Genomic DNA, 14,996 nt, shown 5'->3' on the forward strand with positions numbered 1-14,996 from the left:
AGGCACCCAGGTGATCACCCAGGTGAGCCAGGGGCTCACGGGGACAGGGTGAGGTGACAATCCCTGCCCAGGCACAGCAGTGGCATCACCTCCTCCCCTCCGAAGGACATCAGTTTTTAAGGGTTTTTTCCCATTTTTAAAGGTTTTTTTTCCCCAATTTTAAGGGTTTTTTTTCCCAATTTTTAAGAGTTTTCCCCCAATTTTCAGGTTTTTTTCCCCCAATTTTTGAGGGTTTTCCCCCAATTTTTAAGGGTTTTTTTCCCAATTTTCAAGGGTTTTTTCCCCAGTTTTTAAGGGTTTTTTTCCCCAGTTTTCAAGGTTTCTTTCCATCCATTTTTCCCATTTTCAAGGGTTTTTTTCCCATTTTTTAAGAGTTTTTCCCCAATTTTAAAGGATTTTTCCATCCATCCTCATTGAGAGTTTTGGGTCAATGATGAAAAAAATTCAAAATAATAATTCTGCATTTGAAAAATCATTTTATTTGAAATAACAATGATGGAGAAAAGGGAATTTCCACCCAGGTGATCACCCAGGTGATCACCCACCTGGAGGTCACGGGGACAAGGTGAGGTGACAATCCCTGCCCAGACACAGCAGTGGCATCACCTCCTCCCCTCCGAAGGACGCCGCGGGGAACGAGAACATCGGGATTTCCCTCTGGGGATCCCAAAACGCCACCCTACCTGCCCCGTAATCCAGGTAAACCCCGATCACCTGCGGGGTTTGGGGCAGCGGGATCGGCGTGGGGGGCGAGGTGAGCGCCTGGCACTGAGCCCCGCACTGCCCAACTGCCCAAATGCCCGCGGCCGGCTGGACGGCGACTCGGCCTTTCCGGCGGACGGAGGCTCTGGCCACGCCGATGGCCCAGGCGGCGCCGCTGACCACCTGCGGGGTTTGGGGTGATGGTGATGGGGGGAGAGGTGTGGTGCCGAAAATGGGGGAAAGGTGATCCTAAAATGGGATAAAACTAATCCCAAAAATGGGGGAAAGGTGATCCTAAAATGGGATAAAACTAATCCCAAAAATGGGGGAAAGGTGATCCTAAAATGGGATAAAACTAATCCCAAAAATGGGGGAAAGGTGATCCTAAATGGGGTAAAGGTGATCCCAAAAATGGGGGAAAGGTGATCGTAAATGGGGTAAAAGTAATCCCAAAAATGGGGGAAAGGTGATCGTAAATGGGGTAAAGGTGATCCCAAAAATGGGGGAAAGGTGATCCTAAAATGGGGTAAAGGTAATCCCAAAAATGGGGGAAAGGTGATCCTAAATGGGGTAAAACTAACCCCAAAAATGGGGGAAAGGTGATCCTAAATGGGGTAAAGGTGATCCCAAAAATGGGGGAAAGGTGATCGTAAATGGGGTAAAAGTAATCCCAAAAATGGGGGAAAGGTGATCGTAAATGGGGTAAAGGTGATCCCAAAAATGGGGGAAAGGTGATCCTAAAATGGGGTAAAGGTAATCCCAAAAATGGGGGAAAGGTGATCCTAAATGGGGTAAAACTAACCCCAAAAATGGGGGAAAGGTGATCCTAAATGGGGTAAAGGTAATCCCAAAAATGGGGGAAAGGTGATCCTAAATGGGGTAAAGCCAAACCTAATCCCAAAATGGGATAAAGGTAATCCTAAAATGGGATAAAGCCAATCCTAAATGGGACAAAACTAACTCCAAAAATGGGATAAAACTAATCCCGAAAATGGGGGAAAGGTAATCCTAAATGGGATAAAACTAACCCCAAAAATGGGATAAATCCCAATCCCAAAAATGGGGTAAAGGTGATCCTAAATGGGATAAATCCAATCCCAAAATGGGATAAATCCAATCCCAAAAATGGGGTAAAGGTAATCCTAAATGGGATAAAACTAACCCCAAAATGGGATAAAACTAACCCCAAAAATGGGGTAAAGGTAATCCTAAAATGGGATAAAACTAATCCCAAAAATGGGGTAAAGGTAATCCAAAAATGCAATAAAGCCAATCCCAAAAATGGGATAAAGCGAATCCCAAAAATGGGGTCAAGGTGATCCTAAATGGGATAAATCCAATCCCAAAATGGGATAAACCCCAATCCCAAAAATGGGGGAAAGGTAATCCTAAATGGGATAAAACTAATCCCAAAATGGGATAAAACTAATCCTAAAAATGGGGTAAAGGTGATCCTAAATGGGATAAATCCAATCCCAAAATGGGATAAAGCCAATCCTAAAAATGGGATAAACCTAATCCCAAAAATGGGGGAAAGGTAATCCTAAATGGGACAAAACTAACCCCAAAAATGGGATAAAACTAATCCCGAAAATGGGGGAAAGGTAATCCTAAATGGGATAAAACTAACCCCAAAAATGGGATAAACCCCAATCCCAAAAATGGGATAAAGCTAATCCTAAAAATGGGATAAACCCAAAGATGGGACAAACCCACCCCAAATGGGACAAACCCCAATCCTAAAATGGGATAAACCCAATCCCAAAAATGGGATAAAGCCAATCCCAAATGGGATAAAGCCAATCCTAAAATGGGATAAACCCCAACCCCAAAATGGGATAACCCCAACCCAAAATAGGACAAACCCAACCCCAAAAATAGGATAAATCCAACCCCAAATGGGACAAACCCAACCCCAAATGGGATAAACCCAACCCCAAATGGGATAAACCCCAAACCCCAAAATGGGACAAACCCAACCCAAAATGGGATAAACCCCAAAATGGGACAAACCCCAAATGGGACAAACCCAACCCAAAATGGGACAAACCCAACCCCAAACGGGACAAACCCCAAAATGGGACAAACCCAACCCAAAATGGGACAAACCCCAAAATGGGACAAACCCAACCCCCCAAAAAAAACCCAGAAAGAAAAATAAAGAAAAGAAAAACATCAGGAAAATAAAACGCATAACCAAGATTTCGTAAACTTCGTAACACTATAAAAAAAGACTTTTTCTTCCCAACAAATGGGATTTTACACCAACCCCAAATCCCTGAGACCCCAAATCGACCCCAAACTCACCTTCACCTCCCAGCAGTGGCGGCCGGAGGTGAATCCCCGCCGGCTCAGGACGCAGCGCGACGAGTCGAAGCGTTTGGGGTGGTCGGGGACTGTCCGGCGAGTGTCCATCCACCGGACACTCCTGCCGTCCGCGGACAGCGCGAGCCGCGGGTGGGCAGTGTCGGGGTCCAGCGTCAGGCTCACTGCGGGGGACAATGGGGTCAGGTGTGGGGTCAGTCCAAGGGGGGTTTGGGGTTGGGGTTGTCCTGTTTTGGGTTTGTTCCATTTTTGGGGTTTGTTCCATTTTGGGGTTGGGTTTGTCCAATTTTGGGGTTGAGTTTGTCTTATTTTGGGTTGGGTTTGTCGTGTTTTGGGTTTGGTTTGTCCTATTTTGGGTTGGGTTTGTCTCATTTTGGGTTGGGTTTGTCCCATTTTGGGGTTGGGTTTGGTCTGTTTTGGGGTTGGATTGGGTTTGTCCCATTTTGGGGTTTATCCCATCTTTGGGGTTTGTTCCATCTTTTGGGTTGGTTTGTCCCATTTTGGGGTTGAGGTTGTCCCATTTTGGGTTAGGTTTGTCCTGTTTTGGGGTTGGGTTTGTCCCATTTTGGGGTTTATCCCATTTTGGGGTTGGGTTGGGTTTATCTCATTTTGGGTTGGGTTTGTCCCATTTTGGGGTTGAGTTTGTCCCATTTTTGGGTTTATCTCATTTTGGGGTTTATCCCATCTTTGGGGTTTGTTCCATCTTTGGGATTGGGTTTGTCCTATTTTGGGTTGGGTTTGTTGCATTTTGGGGTTGAGTTTGTCCCATTTTGGGGTTTGTCCCATTTTTGGGGTTTGTTCCATTTTGGGTTGGGTTTATCCCATTTTGGGGTTGGGTTGGGTTTATCCCGTTTTGGGGTTGATCCCATCTTTGGGGTTTGTCCCATTTTGGGGTTGGATTTGTTCCATTTTGGCTTGCCTTTGTCCCATTTTGGGGTTTATCCCATTTTGGGGTTTATCCCATCTTTGGGGTTTGTCCCATTTAGTAGTTGGGTTGAGTTTGTCCCATTTTGGGTTTGTCCCATTTTTGGGGTTTGTCCAATTTTGGGTTGGGTTGGGTTTACCCCATTTTGGGGTTGAGTTTGTCCCATTTTGGGTTGGATTTGTCCCATTTTGGGGTTGGTTTTGTATCATTTTGGGATTGGCTTTATGTGGGAAAACCAACAAATAAAATTTATCTCAGAGCAGAAATTTTGGACCAAAAATTTGGGAACAAAAATTTTCAGACCAAAAAATTTTGGACCAAAAAATTTGGGACCAAAAATTTTGGACTAAAAATTTTGGAGCAAAAGTTTTGGGACCAAAAAATTTTGAACCAAAAAATTTTGGACCAAAAATTTTGGGACCAAAAAATTTGGGACCAAAAATTTTCAGACCAAAAAATTTGGGACCAAAAATTTGGGACCAAAAATTTTCGGACCAAAAATTTTGGAGCCAAAAATTTTGGACAAAAAATTTTCGGTCCAAAAAATTTTCAGACCAAAAATTTTCAGACCAAAAAATTTTGGACCAAAAATTTGGGATAAAAAATTTTGGACCAAAAATTTTCAGACCAAAAATTTTGGGACCAAAAATTTGGACCAAAACTTTTGGACTAAAACTTTGGGACCAAAAATTTGGGACCAAAAATTTTCAGACCAAAAAATTTGGACAAAAAATTTGGGACCAAAAATTTTCAGACCAAAACTTTTGGAGCAAAAATTTTGGGACCAAAAATTTTGGAGCCAAAAATTTTGGACAAAAAATTTTGGAGCCAAAAATTTTCAGACCAAAAATTTTGGACCCAAAAATTTTGAACCAAAAAATTTTGGGACCAAAAAGGAGAAATGTGGTGAATTTTCCCTGCTGCCCCACGGCTTTCCTCAGTTTTCCCACCGCGTGGAAATATTTGGGATTTTCCCCCAATTTTGGGTGATTTCTGGAGGTGAAATCCACACCTCGGAACTCCTCCAGCGCCTCCTTGAAGGTGACAATTTTTGGGGACATCCCTGTGGCTCCTGCTGTCACCTCCTGCTCCGGGGAATTTTGCTCCTCCAGCCTGGAAAAAAAAAGAAAAATATTTTCTCCTGGAAAAAAATTATTTCATTTCTTCCGGAAAAGTTGAAATATGGAATGGTGGGACTGGAGTGGCTTGAAAAGTCAATTCCGACCCAAAATATCCCAAATTTCCACAGATTTGTAATTTATTCCTTCTGGGTTTTGGTGTCTGCGGGAATATTTTGGGATCTGTAGGAATTTTTTTGGATATTCAGGAGTTTTTTGGGATCTGCAGGAATTTTTTGGGATTACAGGAATTTTTTTGGGATATTCAGGAATTTTTTTGGATATTCAGGAATTTTTTGGGATCTACAGGAATTTTTTGGGATCTGCAGGAATTTTTTGGGATATTCAGGAGTTTTTTGGGATCTGCAGGAATTTTTTGGGATCTGCAGAAATTTTTTGGGATATTCAGGATTTTTTTGGGATCTACAGGAATATTTTGGGATCTACAGGAATTTTTTTTGGATATTCAGGAGTTTTTTGGGATCTGCAGGAATTTTTTTGGGATCTACAGGAGTATTTTGGGATCTACAGGAATATTTTGGGATATTCAGGAATTTTTTGGGATTACAGGAATTATTTTGGATATTCAGGAGTTTTTTGGGATCTGCAGGAATATTTTGGGATCTACAGGAATTTTTTGGGATTACAGGAATTTCTTGGGATTACAGGAATTTTTTTGGGATATTCAGGAATTTTTTGGGATGGAGGATTCCCTTAGAATTTAACATTTTTGGACGTTAAAAATTGGAAAATTCCCTTAGAATCTAACATTTTTGGATGTTAAAAATTGGAGGATTCCCTCAGAATTTACCATTTTTGGATGTTAAAAGGTGGAAAATTCCCTCAGAATTTACCATTTTTGGATGTTAAAAATTGGAGAATTCCCTCAGAATTTAACATTTTTGGCACAAACCTGCTCAGGGTGTCTCTGCTGTCCTGCAGGGGAGAGAGAGAGAAAAATATAAATTACCCTAAATTACCCAAAATTACCCTAAATTACCCAAAATTACCCAAAATTACCCCAAATAATGAGAGATTTCAGATGAGGTCATGAGTATTTGAATATTTAGACATTTGAATATTTTGACATTTGAATATTTTGACATTTGAATGTTTGGTTTTTTTGCTATTTGAATATTTAGACAATTGAATGTTTGGAATTTTTTGATTTTTGAATATTGAGACATTTGGATTTTTGGATATTTGAATACTTAGACATTCAAATGTTTGGATTTTTTGGTATTTGAATATTTTGACATTTGAATGTTTGGATTTTTTGATATTTGGATATTTGGATTTTTTGGTATTTGAATATTTAGATATTTGGATGTTTGGGTTTTTTGATATTTGAATATTTAGACATTCAAGTGTTTGGATTTTTTGGTATTTGAATATTGAGACATTTGAATGTTTGGGTTTTTTGATATTTGAATATTTAGACATTTGGATGTTTGGATTTTTGGATATTTGAATATTTAGATATTTGGATATTTGGATTTTTTGATATTTGAATATTTAGTTATTTGAATATTTAGACAATTGGATGTTTGGATTTTTGGATATTTGAATATTTGAATATTTGGTTGTATAGATTTTTTGATATTTGAATATTTAAACATTTCAATGTTTGGATTTTTGGATATTTGAATGTTTGGATATTTGAATATTTAGACATTCGAATGTTTGGAATTTTTGATATTTGAATTTTTAGACAATTGGATGTTTGGATTTTTTGATATTTGAATATTGATTCTCTTTAGGATCCTGAAGGTTTTTCCTGAGTTTTTTCCAAGGATTCTGGTGTACAGCTGGGATGATTTTATGGGAATAAAATGGAATAATTTGGGGGAAAAAATATGATTTTTAGAAGTTTTTATATCCGAAAATTGGACAGGGATTGGAGAATTTGGGATTCCTACCCAACAAAAATCCTGAAATTCTCTTTAGGATTCTATTTAGGATCCTGAAGGTTTTTCCTGACTTTTTTCCAAGATTTTGGGGTCTCACCTGCAGGATTTTGGGGTCTCACCTGCAGGATTTGGGATTCCTACCCCAAACCAAAATCCTGGGATTTTATTTAGGATCCTGAAGGTTTTTTCTGAGTTTTTTCCCAGGATTTTGGGGTCTCACCTGCAGGATTTGGGATTCCCACCCCAAACCACCATCCTGGAATTCTCTTTAGGATTCTCTTTAGGATCCTGAAGGTTTTTCCTGAGAATTTTCCAAGGATTCTGGTGTACAGCTGGGATGATTTTATGGGCATTAAATGGCATAATTTAGGGGAAAAATAAAAGTTTTTTAGAAATTTTTATATCTGAAAATTGGACAGGGATTGGAAAATTTGGGATTCCTACCCCAACAAAAATCCTGGAATTCTCTTTAGGATTCTATTTAGGATTGTGAAGGTTTTCCTGAGTTTTTTCCCAGGATTTTGGGGTCAAACCTGCAGGATTTGGGATTCCTACCCCAAACCAAAATCCTGGGATTTTATTTAGGATCCTGAAGGTTTTTCCTGAGTTTTTTCCCCAGGATTTTGGGGTCTCACCTGCAGGATTTCCCAGGAAGGAATGATCCACAACATCCCATTTTTTATGGAGAATTTGGGATTCCTACCCAAACCAAAATCCTGAAATTCTCTTTAGGATTCTATTTAGGATCCTGAAGGTTTTTCCTGAGTTTTTTCCCAGGATTTTGGGGTCTCACCTGCAGGATTTCCCAGGCAGGATTTTGGGGTCTCACCTGCAGGATTTTGGGGTCTCACCTGCAGGATTTCCCAGGATTTTGGGGTCTCACCTGCAGGATTTTGGATTCCTACCCCAAACCAAAATCCTGGAATTCTCTTTAGGATTCTATTTAGGATCCTGAAGGTTTTTCCTGAGTTTTTCCCAGGATTTTGGGGTCTCACCTGCAGGATTTCCCAGGCAGGATTTTGGGGTCTCACCTGCAGGATTTTGGGGTCTCACCTGCAGGGTTTCCCAGGATTTTGGGGTCTCACCTGCAGGATTTTGGGGTCTCACCTGCAGGGTTTCCCAGGATTTTGGGGTCTCACCTGCAGGATTTTGGGGTCTCACCTGCAGGGTTTCCCAGGATTTTGGGGTCTCACCTGCAGGATTTCCCTGGCAGGATTTTGGGATCTCACCTGCAGGATTTTGGGATCTCACCTGCAGGATTTTGGGATCTCACCTGCAGGATTTCCCAGGATTTTGGGGTCTCACCTGCAGGATTTCCCAGGATTTTGGGGTCTCACCTGCCGGATTTTGGGGTCTCACCTGCAGGATTTCCCAGGATTTTGGGGTCTCACCTGCCGGATTTTGGGGTCTCACCTGCCGGATTTTGGGGTCTCACCTGCAGGATTTCCCAGGATTTTGGGGTCTCACCTGCAGGATTTCCCAGGCAGGCTGCTGACATTTCTCCTCCACCTCCCGGATTTTCTGTCCCACGGAGGAGATCTGCTCCGAGATCCTGCTGATGTTCTCCTCCTGCTTTTGTAGGATTTTCTTCTCCAGCTTTCCCAGTCGCTCCAGGAGGAGATTTTCCTGTTTTTCCAGGAGTTGGTGGAGCTCCTGGAGTTGGGAGAGAATTTTCTGCCGCTCCTCGTCCAGCTTGTCCTGCGAGGGGGATGGGAAATTTGGGGAATAGGGAGGGAAATTTGATTTATCGTCGCCAGAAAGTCCTTGGAATTGAGAAAAAAAATGTTAGAAAAATTAGGGAGTAAGAAAAAAAATTTTTGGAAAAATTAGGGATTAAGGAAAAAAAAATTTTGGAAAAATTAGGGATTAAGAAAAAAATTTTTGGAAAAATTAGGGATTAAGGAAAAGAAAATTTTTGGAAAAATTAGGGATTAAGGAAAAAATATTTTGGGGTTGGGGAGGGAAATTTGATTTATCGCCAGCAGAAAGTCCTTGGAATTGAGAAAAAATTGTTGGAAAAATTAGGGAGTTAAAAAAAGAAAAATTTGAAAAATTAGGGATTAAGAAAAAAAAATTTTTGGAAAAATTAGGGATTAAGGAAAAAAATTTTTGGAAAAATTAGGGATTAAGGAAAAAAATTTTTGGAAAAATTAGGGATTAAGAAAAAAAATTTTGGAAAAATTAAGGATTAAGAAAAAGAAAATTTTTGGAAAAATTAGGGATTAAGGAAAAAAATTTTTGGAAAAATTAGGGAGTAAGAAAAAAAATTTTTGGAAAAATTAGGGATTAAGAAAAAGAAAATTTTTGGAAAAAATAGGGATTAAGGAAAAAATATTTTGGGGTTGGGGAGGGAAATTTGATTTATCGCCAGCAGAAAGTCCTTGGAATTGAGAAAAAATTGTTGGAAAAATTAGGGAGTTAAAAAAAGAAAAATTTGAAAAATTAGGGATTAAGAAAAAAAAATTTTTGGAAAAATTAGGGATTAAGAAAAGAAAATTTTGGAAAAATTAGGGATTAAGAGAAAAAAAAATTGGAAAAATTAAGGATTAAGTAAAAGAAAATTTTTTGAAAAATTAGGGATTAAGGAAAAAAAATTTTGGAAAAATTAGGGATTAAGAAAAAAAATTTTTGGAAAAATTAGGGATTAAGGAAAAAAAATTTGGAAAAATTAGGGATTAAGAAAAAGAATTTGGAAAAATTAGGGATTAAGAAAAAAGAATTTTTGGAAAAATTAGGGATTAAGAAAAAAATTTTTGGAAAAATTAGGGATTAAGAAAAAGAAATTTTGGAAAAATTAGGGATTAAGAGAAAAAAATTTGGAAAAATTAGGGATTAAGGAAAAATAAAATTTTGGAACAATTAGGGATTAAGAAAAAAAAATTTTTGGAAAAATTAGGGATTAAGAAAAAAATTTTTGGAAAAATTAGGGATTAAGAAAAAGAAATTTTGGAAAAATTAGGGATTAAGAAAAGAAAATTTTGGAAAAATTAGGGATTAAGAAAAAGAATTTTTGGAAAAATTAGGGAGTAAGAAAAAAAATTGGAAAAATTAGGGATTAAGAAAAAGAAAATTTTTGGAAAAATTAGGGATTAAGGAAAAAATTTTTTGGGGTTGGGGAGGGAAATTTGATTTATCGCCAGCAGAAAGTCCTTGGAATTGAGAAAAAAATGTTGGAAAAATTAGGGATTAAGAGAAAATTTTTTTAAAAAAAATTAGGGAGTTAAAAAAAGAAAAAATTGAAAAATTAGGGATTAAGAAAAAGAAATTTTGGAAAAATTAGGGATTAAGAAAAAAAATTTTTGGAAAAATTAGGGATTAAGAAAAAAAAAATTTTGGAACAATGAGGGATTAAGAAAAAAAAGTTTTTAACAAAATTAGGGATTAAGAAAAAAAAAGTTTTGAAAAATTAGGGATTAAGAAAAAAAATTTTTGGAAAAATTAGGATTAAGAAAAAAAATTTGGAAAAATTAGGGATTAAGAAAAAAATTTTGGAAAAATTAGGGATTAAGGAAAAAAATTTTTGGAAAAATTAGGGATTAAGAGAAAAAATTTTTTTAAAAAATTAGGGAGTTAAAAAAAGAAAAATTTGAAAAATTAGGGATTAAGAAAAATAAAAATTTGGGGTTATTTGGAGGTGAAGGTTGCTGGGAAAGTGTTTTAAAACGGTCTGGGAAGTTTTTAGCTGAAATGTTTCAGAGGAGGGAAGGTGGAAAAGAAACAAATGACTTATATTGAAATATAGCAAAATAAACCCAAGAATTATACCAAAATATACCAAAATAAATTGATTAATTATACTGAAATTATACCAAAATGAAGCCATAAATTATACCAAAATATACCAAAATAAACCCATGAATTATACAAAATATACCCATGAATTATATAAAAATAAACCAAAATATATCAAAATAAACCCTTAAAATATACCAAAATAAACCAAAATAAACCCATGAATTATACCAAAATAGACCAAAATAAACCAAAACAAACCCATAAATTATACCAAAATATACCAAAATAAACCCATGAATTATACCAAAATAAACCCATAAATTTATACCAAAATACACCAAAATAAACCAAAATAAATCCCAGATTATTCAATGATAAAGATCAAGGAAAGGCAAAACGAGGGAGGAATTTATAGGGAGGAAAAAAACCCACAACAACCTGGCGAAATCCAGATTTAGCTTGCAAACCAGCGAGAAATTCCTGCAAAATTCCTGCGAGAAAAGCGAAAATTTTCCCAGTTTTGCCGAAGAATTTCTCACCAGCAAATCCAAGATTTTCCCTTCCTCTGCCGCTTTCAGCTCCAGCAGCTTTTCTCTCCTCTCCTTCAGCATCTGAGCTTGAGCTTGGAATTCCTCCTGAGGAGAAAAAAAATATTTTTTGGGTTTTTTTTCATCCATCTGGAGCTCTGGGGTGGATTTGGAATTCCTCCTGAGAGGAGAAAAATCATTTTTTTGGGGGGTTTTTGGTCCATCTGGAGGGTTGGGGTGGATTTGGAATTCCTCCTGAGAGGAGAAAAAACATATTTTTTGGGGTTTTTTGGTCCATCTGGAGGGTTGGGGTGGATTGTGACCCAAAAGGGATGAGGAGGAGGTGAGGAAATCCAGATGTTTGCGGAGAACAGGAGGAAATCCAGATGTTGGTGAGGAGAAGGTGAGGAAATCCAGATGTTCGTGAAGAACAGGAGGAAATCCAGATGTTTGTGAGGATTGTGACCCAAAAGGGGTGAGGAGAAGGTGAGGAAATCCAGATGTTTGCAGACAACAGGAGGAAATCCAGATGTTGGTGAGGATTGTGACCCAAAAGGGGTGAGGAGAAGGTGAGGAAATCCAGATGTTTGTGAGGACAGGAGGAAATCCAGATGTTGGTGAGGATTGTGACCCAAAAGGGATGAGGAGGAGGTGAGGAAATCCAGATGTTTGCGGAGAACAGGAGGAAATCCGGATGTTTGTGAGGAGAAGGTGAGGAAATCCAGATGTTTGTGAGGATTGTGACCCAAAAGGGAGGAGAACAGGAGGAAATCCAGATGTTTGCGAGGGAAACAATTCTCACCTGGCTTCCTCCTCCTCCTCCTCATCCTCTTCCTCTTCCTCATCCTCCTCCTCCTCATCCTCAGGGACACTCGGGGATGAAGGCAGGACACCAACCTTGTGCTCCTCCTCCTCCTCCTCTTCTCCTCTTCCTCCTCTTCCTCCTCTTCCTCCTCTTCCTCCTCTTCCTCCTCCTTCTCCCACCTTCCTCCTCCTCAGGGACACATGGGGATGAAGGAGGGACACCAGCCTTGTGCTCCTCCTCCTCCTCATTCTCTTCATCACCCTCTTCCTCCTCCTCTTCCTCCTCCTCCTCCTCATTCTCCTCCTCCTCTTCCTCCTCCTCCTCCTCTTCCTCCTCTTCCTCCTCCTCCTCCTCTTCCTCCTCTTCCTCTTCCTCCTCCTCCTCCCATCTTCCTCCTCCTCAGGGACACTCCGGGATGAAGGAGGGACACCAGCCTTGTGCTCCTCCTCCTTCTCATTCTCTTCATCACCCTCTTCTTCATCCTCCTCCTCGTCATTCTCCTTCTCCTCCTCCTCCTCCTCTTCATCCTCCTCTTCATCCTCTTCTCCTCCTCCTCCTCCTCCTCTTCCTCCTCCTCCTCCACCTCCTTCTCCCACCTTCCTCCTCCTCCTCAGGGATGAAGGAGGGACACCCACCTTGTGCTCTCCTCATCCTCATCCTCTTTTTTTTTTTTTTTTTTTTGGGTGGAAGGACACCAACCTTGCTCTCCTCCTCCTCCTCCTCCTCCCGGGGCTGAAGGCAGCACACCCACCTTGCGCTCCTCCGCCGCCTCCTCGATGGGGACAGCGCGGTGCCCGCCGTGCTCGGGGGACTGGCGACACGCGCGACACAGCGCCACCTCGTCCTCCTCGCAGAAGAGCTTCAGCGGCTGGCCGTGTCGCGGGCACAGCCTGTCGCCTGTCGCCGCTGTCCCCCGCAGGCTGAGGCGCTGAGCGACGCGGATGATCTCGGCCAGCTGGCGGTTGGGTCGCAGGCTGCGCTCCGGGGCGGTTTGGTGACATTGGGGACAGCAGAAGGTCACCAGGGAGCTGTGCCAGCGGCGCTCGATGCAGGCGCGGCAGAAGTGGTGGCCGCAGGGGATGGACACCGGGTCACGGAACAGGTGACCGCACAGGGGACAGGAGGCTGCCGAGCGGAGAGTGGGCGCGGCCATGGCGACAGCGAGGGGACAGCGAGGGGACAGGGATGGGGACAGGGACAGGGAGGGAACAGGAACAGGGACAGGGAGGGGACAGGGACAGGGAGGGGACAGGGAGAGGGGTGGGGACAGGGAGGGGACAGGGACAGGGACAGCGAGGGGACAGGGAGAGGGATGGGGATGGGGACAGGGACGGGGATGGGGACAGGGAGAGGGAGGGAACAGGGACAGGGAGAGGGACAGGGAGAGGGAGAGGGACAGGGACAGGGACAGGGACAGGGACAGGGACAGGGACAGGGACAGCGAGGGGACAGGGAGAGGGAGAGACACAGGAGAGGGATGGGGACAGCGACAGCGATGGGGACGGGGAGGGGACAGGAAGAGAGACAGGGACAGGGATGGGGACAGGGACAGGGAGGAGACAGGGAGGGGACAGGAAGAGAGACAGGGACAGGGATGGGGACAGGGACAGGGAGGAGACAGGGAGGGGACAGGGAGGGCACAGGGACAAGGAGGGGGATGGGACAGGGAGAGGGACAGCGACAGAGACAGAGACAGGGACAAGGGGGACAGGGAAGGGGACAGGGAGGAGATAGGGAGGGGACAGCGACAGCGACAGCGACAGGGACCGGGAGGGGACAGGGACAGGAAGAGAGACAGCGACAGGGACAGGGAGGGGACAGGGATGGATAGGGACAGGGGGGGGGGGGGGGGGGGGGGGTGGTGGGGGGGGGGGACAGGGACAGGGAGAGAGACAGGGACAGCGATAGGGAGAAGGATGGGACAGGGACAGGGAGGGGACAAGGACAGCGACGGCGACAGGGACAGGGACAGCGACAGAGATAGGGACAAGGGGGACAGGGAAGGGGACAGTTACAGCGACAGGGACAGCGACAAGAACACGGGCAGGCACAGCGACAGGCACAGCGACAGCTCGGGGACAGCTCGGGGACAGCGAGGGGACAGCTCGGGGACAGCTCGGGGACAGCGCGGTTTCTCTGCCCGGCGCTGCTCCGCTTCCTGCCGGTGGCTCAGCCGCGGGGGAGGAGAAAGTGAGAACTGAGATCAGCCGCGATTGGGTTTATCCGCCGAGAAATTGAATTTATTTATCGAGAAATTGAAATTTTTCATTGAGAAAATAAATTTATTTATTGAGAAATTGAATTTATTCATTGAGAAATTGAATTTATTCATTGAGAAATTGAATTTATTTATCGAGAAATTGAAATTTTTCATCGAGAAATTGAATTTATTTATTGAGAAATTGAATTTGTTCATTGAGAAATTGAATTTATTTGCGTATTTGGGTTGTTTGGCTCCGAGTTTGGCACCGGCTTTGATATCAATAATAAATTGAATGTATATGCGTATTTAATGTATTAATTATTTAATACTTTATATTATATTAATTATGTTAAGTATTTAATAATAATCCCTTATTCAGAAACACTTCTATTCAGATTTTTAGAAAGTTTTATTGAGTTTTTTAAAAACCTTTTATTCAGAAGTAATCGTTTTTTGTAAGGTTGAATTTTATTCAGAAATACTTTTATTCAGAAATAAACACTTTTATTCAGAAATATTTTTTATTCAGAAATATCAGAAACACTTTTATTCAGAAATACTTTTATTCACAAATATTTTATTCAGAAATACTTTTATTTAGATTTTATTCACAAACACTTTTTTACTCAGAAATACTTTTATGCAGAAATAATTTTATTCAGAAATAAACACTTTTATTCAGAAATAATTTTCTAGTTCTTTTCACTTCTCCTTTCACGCAGGAAATCTCACAGCTCGGCTCTCAC

General features: G+C 41.3%; 1 protein-coding gene across 1 annotated transcript; it reads right to left on the bottom strand.

Annotated features, from left to right (window-relative positions):
• Positions 1 to 507: 507 nt before the first annotated feature.
• LOC146421600 (E3 ubiquitin-protein ligase TRIM39-like) lies at positions 508 to 13,282 on the bottom strand. The gene is made up of 7 exons (XM_085047276.1): positions 12,799 to 13,282; positions 11,255 to 11,350; positions 8,448 to 8,678; positions 5,984 to 6,006; positions 4,965 to 5,065; positions 3,010 to 3,191; positions 508 to 885 (listed from the first exon to the last, which is right to left on the bottom strand). The coding sequence occupies exons 1-7, from the start codon at positions 13,198 to 13,200 to the stop codon at positions 553 to 555; spliced, it is 1,368 nt and encodes a 455-aa protein (XP_084903402.1). The 5' UTR covers positions 13,201 to 13,282; the 3' UTR covers positions 508 to 552.
• Between the last annotated feature and the right edge of the window lie 1,714 nt (positions 13,283 to 14,996).

This window comes from Lichenostomus cassidix, unplaced genomic scaffold, assembly GCF_008360975.1.
Source record: "Lichenostomus cassidix isolate B80296 unplaced genomic scaffold, HeHo_3.0 HiC_scaffold_33, whole genome shotgun sequence".
Lineage (NCBI taxonomy): Eukaryota > Metazoa > Chordata > Aves > Passeriformes > Meliphagidae > Lichenostomus > Lichenostomus cassidix.